At 40.5% G+C, this 11,010-nt stretch overlaps 1 protein-coding gene across 1 annotated transcript; it reads left to right on the forward strand.

Moving 5' to 3' along the window:
* The first annotated feature begins 3,684 nt into the window (after positions 1 to 3,684).
* Positions 3,685 to 10,004, forward strand: tmem88bl (transmembrane protein 88b-like). The gene is made up of 3 exons (XM_023414224.2): positions 3,685 to 3,961; positions 4,959 to 5,252; positions 7,438 to 10,004. The coding sequence occupies exons 2-3, from the start codon at positions 4,959 to 4,961 to the stop codon at positions 7,663 to 7,665; spliced, it is 522 nt and encodes a 173-aa protein (XP_023269992.1). The 5' UTR covers positions 3,685 to 3,961; the 3' UTR covers positions 7,666 to 10,004.
* Positions 10,005 to 11,010: the final 1,006 nt, after the last annotated feature.

An 11,010-nucleotide genomic window follows, 5' to 3' on the forward strand; every position in this document is an offset into this window, starting at 1 on the left:
CAAGCTTCAAGACTGCCACCACCGTGCCAGTGGCGAAGCCCTCCACTGCTGCGGCCCGAATGACTTCCACTCAGTTGCATTTACCCACATCATTGCAAAGTGCTTCGAAAGACTGGTTCTATCACATCTGAAATCCTGTGTTCCCACTTCTCTGGACCCCCATAAGTTTGGCTACTGCACAAACAGGTTACCAGAGGATGTCATCCCACAACACTCCACTCTGCCCTGACCCACATGGACAATCCCAACTCTTACACTGACCTCAGATCTCCAAGCTTAGCCAGCTCAGTATTAGCCAATACCTTTGCAACCGGACTTTGGACTTTCTGACAGACTGATCTGTTAAGTTAGATCACCTCTCCTCCTCCACTCTCACCCTGAACACCGGCGTGCCACAAGCCTGTGTGCTGAGTCCTCTTCAGTACGCCCTGTTCACGCACAGTTGTGTTCCTGTACACGGTTCCAACGACATGATCAAGTATACAGACTACACCATAGTGGTGGGCCTGATCAGAGGGGACGACGAGACAGGCTACAGGGATGAGGTCCAGCACCTGGCCACGTGGTGTGCTGACAACAATCTGGCCTTTAACCACCCAGAAGACCAAGGAGATCATTGCGCACTTCAGGCGAGCTAGGAGCCTTGTACTCGCCTCAATCTACATCAGTGGAGCTGTAGTGGAGCTTGTATCGAGCTTCAGATTCCTTCTCTGACAATCTCACCTGGTCCCTGAACTCCTCCATGCTGATCAAAAAGGTGGCTTTACTTCATGTGGAGCCCTAAGAAAGCTCACTTATGTCCCAGAATACTGGTGGCCTTTTACCACGGTGCCACTTAGAGCAAATGCACCAACTGCATCCTAGTGTGGTATAGCGATCACCAGTGCCCAATTGCACACCACTACCATAAATGCTGTCAGGGCAGGTAGAGATGCATTATCAAGGACTGTAGAATATAGCATCACTTATGTTGTAGTTGGCCTACTTACTTATGTCTGCACTTACCTGTATTTATACTGTTCTTTTGCACTTCTGGTTACAGGCTAAGTGCTTTTCATTGCCTTTGTATCTGCACTCTGCACAGTGACAATAAAGCTGAACCTAATGTAACGTAGAAAAGCTTTTTCTACCAAGGAACTTGGAAAAAAAGTGTTACATAATTATCCAGTTTTGAGTAAGGGTATAGTTTAACTTGCAGTGAATGCAATAACAATATATTAATAACATATTAATAATTAATAAAGCTTATTTGTATAGTGCCCTTCTTAGCAAAGATACAAAATGCTTTACAGAGAAGCAAATAATAAAGACAAAGAGAAATGCAAATATAATATTGAAAATAATAATAATAAAATGATAAAATAAAGGTCTCAAAGACAGACATTGAGATCACCTAACTCTAGATTACACTTAAAAGGTAAAAACGGGGGAGAATATATTGCATGTATGAAAAGGTAAAACTAGAAACAGTAAATTTGCATACACATCTATCTTACAGGATAATATTTATAATACTACATGTTTCACAATTTGGACCTTACAGTAATAATTATATTGTGGAAGGTGACATGATAGTAACACATAATAAATAATGAACATTAATAACATTCATTTAATCACATTAATTACTCAATGTTGCAAAATGTGCCAAGGACAGGGCTGTTGAAATGACCTTATTATCTCTAAATTATGTAATATCCAACAAATCCCACTCAGACTGCAAAGTTAAATGCTTATGAACGATAGATAGATAGATCGATCGATAGATAGATAGATAGATAGATAGGTAGATAGATAGATAGATAGATAGATAGATAGATAGATAGATAGATAGATACATAGATAGATAGATAGATAGATAGATTCATAGGTTCATAGTTGGCGGTCATGTGCTACTTGTTGACTTGAAGTGGCACTGAACTAAGATGAATTACCATGGCAACCTGCAGAATGCTGTTCAGTAAATGGATGGTGAGCGATCTCATATGTGGCACGAGGCTGTGTGACAGAATCATAGGTGGACACACAAAGATTGATGTTCCTACAAGGAAACAAAAGGAAGATGTTAAGTTCATGCACTGCTGGGTTAAGTAAACTGAACTTCACACAAACCAAATCAATTGCACTCAAAAAAAAGAAATGCTGGAGAACATTACTGAAGAAGTGACTGAGTTCACAGACGGTCCAGCAGATGTCAGTAGATGTCACAGGATCTGCAAAGATTATATTTGTTGTACACCTCGTAACTTCCATCTCAACTTCTCAAAACCAGACAACAAACCAAACATCTTCCCCCTCAGACTCTCTACAGCGTCTCTCATCCCCTCCATGAATCATTCCCTCATCTGTATCTGTACATCCAGACAATATCTTTCCTTCCATTTCTCGTCAGCTCAGCCTCGTATCCTCCCATCTTTTTTCTCTTGTTCTGTGTAATTAAATTTGAACAGCGAAAGGTTGACTGTCTGTCTGTGCTGCAAAACAAATCGATCATCCCCTTATCTCACAGCCACACATCTGACAATGCTCTGAGGTTAGCGAGAGGCAGACGGCAGAGTGAGAAACTCAGAGGGACATTTCTGAACACATCACAGTGTATTGTCATGTATTTGTCAAGCAATTTTTCCCCTTTAAACTTTGACCATGTTCTGTTCTTGAGCTTGGCATCTTTCACCTGGTTCAAAACACGCCTAATTTCTTTCCTCACAATAACTGTTTTCTGATGCAGATTTAGGTTTACTGGGCGATTCTGATATAATTTTAACTGTGTAACTGACTGGGAGAGTGTCCACTCTTTACAGCATGTGACCTCTATGAATTGAAGTGCATCCTAATCTAATTTCACTGGAAGTTTATCTGATTATCTGACAAACCTGACATATTTTTACCCATGTAAACCTTAGAAAAAGGTCATGTAACATGATGAACAAGCCTAGGCTACAAGGAGCCTTTATAATAATTAAGTGTGACAGCATTAGTGTTACATATTACATAGTGTATCAAATAAAGCTTACAGAAATAGCAGTACCATTTCCTAACAAGGCACAGCTCTTTTTAATTTAATGTAATTTGTAACTAGTGGCTTACTGAATGGCATTAACTAATACTTTATCTATCAGTTACTAGAGCATTATAAGAAAAATGTTTTGGTTGCCAGGTTGTGGAAAATCACCTTGGTTTGTTGGTGTTTATATTTTCAATTTAATATAGCAGCTATACAATGTACTTCTAAATGTCAGTAATCCATGTGTGCTGCTCTCTCATATTCTACTGGCAGGTCAAGCTGCCAAGTATCTGCTGTTTGCTTGTCTGAGAGAAGGACTCGCATGCAGCTCATTTTACATTACACAGTGCATTAGGTCAGGGTTAAAGAATGGTGTCACCTGGCACGGGGCTCAACAGACTCACACAGCCAGATATAACACAGCAGGGTAATGATAGCTCACAACATTTCACAGGAACGTGTAGGCCTAATACACCCCACACATTAATTTGGTTATTTAGGCTATGTATTTTTCCACATTATTTTGTTGTTAATTTTTGCTTTGTTCCTGTAGGGGGGGGGGGGGGGGGGGGGTGTTCGTGTGTGTTCTGTTAAAAAATTTGAAACAAAAATATTTTTCATTTAATATAACGCCCTTTATTGTTTGTTTGTTTGTTTGTTTGTTTACGCAGGAAATTGAACTGTTGTGCGGCCGCGTGAGCGCGCACTTAACGGTTCTGCGCGCGGTCTGGAGTCGGTCGCTCCCACAGACTCACAGAGGCTCCTCACAGCAGCATCACCTCAGCAGCGCAGGGTTCAACTCACAGGTGCTCTTCTCTGCTGCTGTTTATAAAAAATAACCTGCCACTGAAAGTCTTTATTTAATTTTGTACAGAAACTATAAGCGCTCCAGGTCGATCACTGGGAGACGAATTCAACAAACACACCCAAGGAATTAACGGGATTTGTACCTGGAAGGTAGGCAACGAAATTTAAAGCTTGTTGTTTCAAGATGCGCTGTTATTGATTACACGAGGCGACTACACTGTTTGCATGCAGTAATTGCTCATGACAGCTTCGTTTAACAGTTTACAGACAGAAAAAGCAGAGTAGCCAAGTCTAAAATAAACACAACATACACATTAGTTTAGCCACCAAAGCTAAAAGAACAAGGGATCTCACAAAGAGCAACGGGATCATGATACAGATGAGATGAAACTGCTGTGAAAGGACTAGAACATGTGTCCAGTCCAATAATGATGCTGATGCTGACCAGCTCTGGTGTGCAGCTCAGCAGCTCAAGTCGCTCAGGTTAAAAGGTTCCGGTCAGATTCCGTTTAAAACGGATCATATTGACATACAGTACGAGCTTTAGTGACAAAGCCCTGATGGATGAAATCGATGGGAAGACAGCTGAAGTGTGTGTGTAAAGTCAAAGCAGGCTATAGGTCCCTCATTTACATAGTCTAATGAGATATTGGCTTCCTGGGTGGAAAGAAGAAGAGGGCAGCATGTGGGGCATTGTTATGTCACTGTTCTTTATTAAGGTTTTAAAATTCAGCATACATGCAAAAATTAGATGCAACTGAAGCAAACAGCATCCAATCTGCAGGGGAAAGTCCCAAAACTGTTGTGTCTGAGTGTGAGTCAGTCTAAAAGTGTTGATAAACTATGAAATGGTCTGATTAAAGATGCAAATATTTTTCAAGAGCTGTATTTACCATCAGTTTAATGCATATTTTCAATATATACACAATCTAAGTAGGTACAGTAATATTTTGAAAGCTTGTTAAAGACACACAGAGTGGGTCTTTAACACAGGCAGCACAAGCGTCACTCTGCACCTCACCCATGTTATATGTATATCATTTATTCATTAAATTAACTCAATAAATCAGCAGTCTGAGTCTGAACAGAAGTCACCCAGAGTCTGCTTTAAACCTTTCCTAAATACATCCCTCTCTCTTTTTCCAAGATGTGTGGTATGGACGTGGATCTGGACGATGGCGGTTCAGGGGAGGAGGAGAAAGAGGAGGAATTCTGGGTCGGGGAGGGGGTGAAGATGCTGCCCCCTCCCGTGGCCCACAGTGGCGGCAGTGCATGGGGCAGCCGCAGGGGCAGGTGTGGCTGCGTGGCCTGCGGGGCGGCTCTCATCCTCTGGAACCTGTGCATCGTCTTAGCGAGCGCTCTGCTCCTGGCTGTGGTCTTCTCTGTGGTGCTGCTGCCTGCGATGGTGCTGCTCTATGCCGGTTTCCTCTGCCATTCAAGGGTGAGTTGTCAGCAGATATTTCTCTGTTGTTTATTCCCTTTGTAGCAAGGACAGGCTAAGAGGAAACGTCTACTGTTATTCTGGTTGACGGCTGATCCACTGAAGTGATCCAAAATTCAGGCTGTAAAGTTGAATCTGAGCTAATCCTGCCTCTGGATGATTAGTCAGAGGATACTGAGTTTAGGTAGAAGTATAATATCAGACACAAGATTACTAGTGGCAGGTATCACGATGGTTCCCAGAGTGCAGTCTTATTCCAATGCAAAATAATGGGATAAGGATTTGGGACACCTGGAGATTGTCAGTGGACAAGTTGTCATCATGCAAATCAAACCATAAGCAGACTGAACTCAGAGGAACAACTATTTCTGTGTAAATCCCTACGATGTCCTGATTTGTTGATTGCAAACATCCAGACATCAGTGTGTGAATGACTGTACTACTGTAGCAACAAAATTTCATGTATTTAAAAAATATTAATAATCTGTGAACTACTAATCACTATGATGGACAATTCCTTGAAAGCTTTGTAATCTAGGCCTAGTGGTCAAAGATGTGTAGCATGTAACTTCTACGTCCCCAGTTCAATTCCAGCTCAGGACATTTCCACATGTCCTTTGTCATATCTGTCAGTAGGCAAAGGCAAAAATGCATTAAAAAAATATTTTTTTTTTAAAACACAACAACTTATAGTACGTGCATTCAGGTGAGGTTTTAAAACATTGCTTCAAATTGTTCAATCCCCCATTTGAGTGCTGGAAGGAACCATTATTGCATGTGATCTCCATCTTTATCTCTCTCAGTGGACAATTGCTTGCTAACATTTACCATTTAAAAGGTGATGTCAGTGTTGTGTTGTGTTTGTTTTCGGTGCCCCGGAGTCGCCCCAAAATCAGTCAGTGCAGGTTTGGGAGGTTATGCCTCTGCCCCAACATGACAGTATGATAACAAACCATTTACAGTGAGGAAAGTCTAGGCAAGGAAGCCCATGTTATTTGTGGAGAATGTGAAGATAATTTCAGACAGTCACAGCCTTGAGGGAAAGTGTTCTTGGCAGCGTAATTCCTACGCCTGTACCTGACACCTTCTACTCAAAGTTGTTCAGGATTATTCTTCACGTTTGTGCTTATTACCTTTTATTATGAGCAGCAAGCCCATCCAAGAAGATGACGACTAAACTGAAATGTTGAAGCTTGTCAGACAGTGTTCCCTGTAATGAGGTGAAGAGACATGTACAGCTGTCTTTTGTGGGAGGCAGAGAGATCATCAGTAAAAGGTGGGGAGTGTAGATGTCATGTCAAATCACGCTGTGAAGATCTATAGCCGTGTCCTTGGTTCACCTGACAGGTCATAACGTGACAGAACAAAACAGACAAATTAAGAACATGCGCGAGGGTGCAACGAGACTATAATCATGATTAGGGCAGAGCGCGTGTCAGTTCAGAGCAAACAATTGCAGACAATGTCCATCAGGGAGTTCCTCTTATTGTGGCGACAGACTGAACATGGAGAGAGGGACCAACTGAGAAGTGAAGACTGTCTGATTTGTTGCCGGCACCAACTGTGCACAGACACACTGACAGCACGACAAGGAGCAAAATGCACTTAGTAAGAGCACAGTGTGCACTTGACAGAGTTGTGTGTGTGTGTGTGCGTGTGTGTGTGTGTGTGTGTGTGTGTGTGTGTGTGTATGTGTATGTGTGTGTGTGTGTGTCTGTGTGTGTGTGTGTCTGTGTGTGTGTGTGTGTGTGTGTGTGTTAAACACTACTGTTGCTAGGGCTCACAAGAGGAAATCATTACACAAAAAAATATGATCTCACCCCTTGCACTTTCTCTCGTTATCCATTCATTGTTTTTTTCTCTTCCCGCCTCTTTTTTTTAATCTTTTCTTCTCTCTTTCTCCTGCCCTCCCCCGTCTCAGGTGATTGACAGCTCAGAGGGTTAGTGACAGCCCTGAGCCACTTCTTATCTGAACTGTAGAGGGAGACTGGGAGAAACTCTGTCACACCCCACTACCCACACATTCCCACATCTGTACCCTGAGCATATGCAAACACACACATGCACATACTAATCATACTTAGCCAGCGAAGAATTCTACCTGTGACAGAAGAGAAACAGCTCCTGCTGAAGCTAAAACATTCATTACGTCTTATTGTGATCACCTCTGTGTTTGTCCTTGTAGGTCCTTGATGCCCCATCCGCTATCTGCCGTTACCTTGACGACAACAGCTGCTCCGCCCTCATTATCCTGGGCTTTGTGATGATGTCGCCACTTGTGGTTGTGGCGGCCGCAATCTTCTGCGGGCTTCTCCGAAGGTTTCGACTCCTGCTTCTCATTCAGCCGATCTCACGTGCTTGGTACCGAGGGCGGCTGCTAGACTGGGTGAGCAGCGTTCATGCCTGGGTCTGATCGAAACAGAACAGGAGGCGCAGAGGGTTGCAGGATAACAATCAGGATTGATCAGAAAGTTAGATCAGTGTGATATCAACCAGAGAGGAACAAGGGGTAGCGAAATTATCAGGAGAATCATAGAATATGATGCAATTCTATACAATAGTCCTATAATGAATCTAAAGCCGGAGATGAGTTTTTGTTTGTCAGAGAAATGTCATATCAAATAGATGGTAGCCTGTTAAGGAATAGATTAATATTTTGGGAAATCACTCTTATTTGCTTGGTGAGAGTCTACAACCGGCAGACAGTTAGCTTAGCTTAGCATAAAGACTGGAAATAGGTGAAAACAGCTAGCCTGACGCTGACCAAAGTTAAAAATTTGACTACCAGCACCTCTTAAGATCACTATTTAACATGTACCTTATGTTTCCTTTGTTTAATCACTACGTAAACAGAAATGTAGCAACAACAAGTTGTTGTTTTATGGGTGGTCATGTACAGGACTATTTCTCAGCCAGGACCAGTCACTTCCTGGAGTCTGTGCTGTCTCTGGCTGGCAAATGACAGGACTCCATTTTAACACCTTGGTTTTGTTCAGATTAAACAAACAAGATATAACGTGTTCATCAGTGAGCTGTAGTGGTGCTGGTAGGTGGATTTTATCAGCTTAAGACATATCCAAGCTAGCAGTTCCCCCTTGTTTCTAGTTTTTGTACTTAGCTAAGCTAATTGCCTCTTGTCTCTAGCTTTATACATCAGTGAGAGTGGTATCAATCTTCTCATTTACCTCTCAGAAAGAAAGCGAATAATTCTGTTTTCCAAAATGTTGAACTATTTCTTCAAGACCAAGTATTGTGGTTTTGCTGAATTGGATTGTATACAGAAATATGGCTTTTATTTTATCTACCCCCGCACATTTCATATTGTGATTTGTTACAAGTACAAAAAATAAGATTGTACTTAAGTTCATTGTAGCAATTTCCACCTTATTTGGCTTTGGAGTAGAAACTGGCTAATTTTCTGTGATTAATAGAGTGATGTCTTTGTACGTTAACCCCACATTGAAAAATCACAAAGTTTCCAAAACATATTGTGCACTCATTTTATCTGAGAGAACAAAATGCATCCTGGGACAGTCCAGAGAGAAAAGAACCACTTAAATCTTTATGGAAAATAAGTGTAGGCTGTCACACAAATAACACTCAAAGAATTGTCATTTTGATGAAGTTATAATTTGAGTCACAAACTGGTTTATGGTGGCAGAATTCAATTAGACTTTGTGCATAAAACTGATATTTTTGTGACCCAGATATATTGACATAGTTACATGTGGCATATTCTCTGAAATTTATTGCTGTGACGTTATTTGTGGTTACGCATTAGAAGTCTAGCAAGAAGTCAAAACATAATTGCAAACATCATATTTGGTGATCTGCTTTGAGTTTAACTTGATCCAGTATTTGGGGCTCATTTTCCTGGGACGTTCAAACACTCTGAAAAACAGGGTGGATGATGTAAATGTTTGATACAAAGCAGCGTATGAGGACTTTAATATTGTCTGTGAGGTGGATTAAATGGAACAGGTTTGAAACAGGTTTATCTGATGTAGCATCATTAGCAGTCTCGTGTTGTGTGGGGGAGGGCCTACATGAAACATTTAATTTTAGTGGATCTTTTAGATCATATTGTGCCATAAAAACACACTTTTCATGATCAAAACAACAGAAGTTGACAGTAAGACAAAGTAATGGCTGTTTAGTGGGAGCCAGGTATTAAGGAGGGATTTTAATTATCAGACCAGGAACTCATTCTACTGCCTCTTTGCTTTCAGGTTATTTAAATTCATCAGCGACGCACACACACACACACACACACACACACACACACACACACACACACACACACACACACTGCACATCCTTTTTATCAGCATGTCCTGGCTCTGTAATTAAGTGTTCAGATTTGAGATTTCATTTCTCAGAAGAAAGTCTTAAATCACATTTTATGAGCAGCAGGTATTACATGCCCTGTGCTGTTGGTATCATATTGAAATGTGTTTATTTTTTATTTAAATGTATTTATTTGTGTTGTCTGTTTATGCCCCAGTTTTATAATTTATCCCCCATTGATTGTAAAACCTTTGTTAATATTTATGAATATGTGTTGGTTCTAGTATTTGAGAAAAATGTACAAAAAATAGTTTATTTCTTTCCAGGTTATATGCGAATACATATCACACCTAAAATAATTGAAAAGATTACAGTGGCCAATGTAGGTTTTTTTTTTTGTTCAGCTTTTCATTTTAGTGTTTAGTGACCTTCCATCAATAAAAAGATGACCTTTTTTTCCCAGAATGTCTCTTTTGTGTTGTGACCTGTTTATGAAGGTTTGAAAGATGAGAAGCAAGGCAAGGAAAGTTTATTTTTATAGCACGTTTCATACACAGAGGCAATTCAAAGTGCTTTACATAACAACATAAAAAAGCATTGAAATATAAAAAGATCAAGAAGTATAAATGCATAAAAACAATAAAATACATAAAAATTCACAGTGCCTTTAATAGGCCGAGTGCAATTATTAGCAGCAGTTAAAAGCAGAGGTGAACATAAAAGTCTTTAGCCTGTTTTTAAAGGTAGCCAGAATTGGGACACATCTAAGATCTTCTGGAAATTTAATCCAGTTTTGAAGCAAGTCAAAGATGTGCTTAGGCCCTAAACCATTAAGTCATTTATCGACAAGTAACAACATTTGTAAATCAATTCTTTGAGACACTGGAAGCCAGTGCAGAGATCTGAGAACTGGTGACAACTATAGCAGCAGTATTCTGAATTACCTGTAGCTGCCTCAGTGATGATAAAAGACAAGGTGAATTTGTTTTTCTAGATCTGATTTAGACATGAATCCTCTAATACGTATTTTGTTTTTAAGATGATAATAGGCCAATTTTGTAATAGACTTGATGTGGGTGTTAACATTTAGATCTGAGTCAATAACACCAAGATTTCTGACTTGGTTTTCAGGAAAATTTGGCACATTTATTAATTAATTTGGTCCATAGTCAATGAGTCAACAGTAGTAGTAGTAGTAGTAGAAGACGCTGGTTGACAGAGCTATGTATAATTGAGTGTCCTAGTTGTGGTATGTGATATTGTTTTCATGCATAAATTAGCCTAGTGGGAGCATACAGAGATTAAATAGGAGAGGTCCAAGACTTGAATCCTGAGGTACTCCACACGTCATCCTAGGACCCTTTGTGATAAATAAATCAAGGGTATGGCCCTGGTTGTGGGTGGGCCTGAAGACATGTTGAGTCAGTCCAAAGGTGAAGAACGAAGTTAAAATTTCAGGGTGATGATTCAG

This window comes from Seriola lalandi, unplaced genomic scaffold, assembly GCF_002814215.2.
Source record: "Seriola lalandi dorsalis isolate HSWRI2012SDOR001 ecotype SW California unplaced genomic scaffold, Sedor1 jcf7180002054522, whole genome shotgun sequence".
Lineage (NCBI taxonomy): Eukaryota > Metazoa > Chordata > Actinopteri > Carangiformes > Carangidae > Seriola > Seriola lalandi.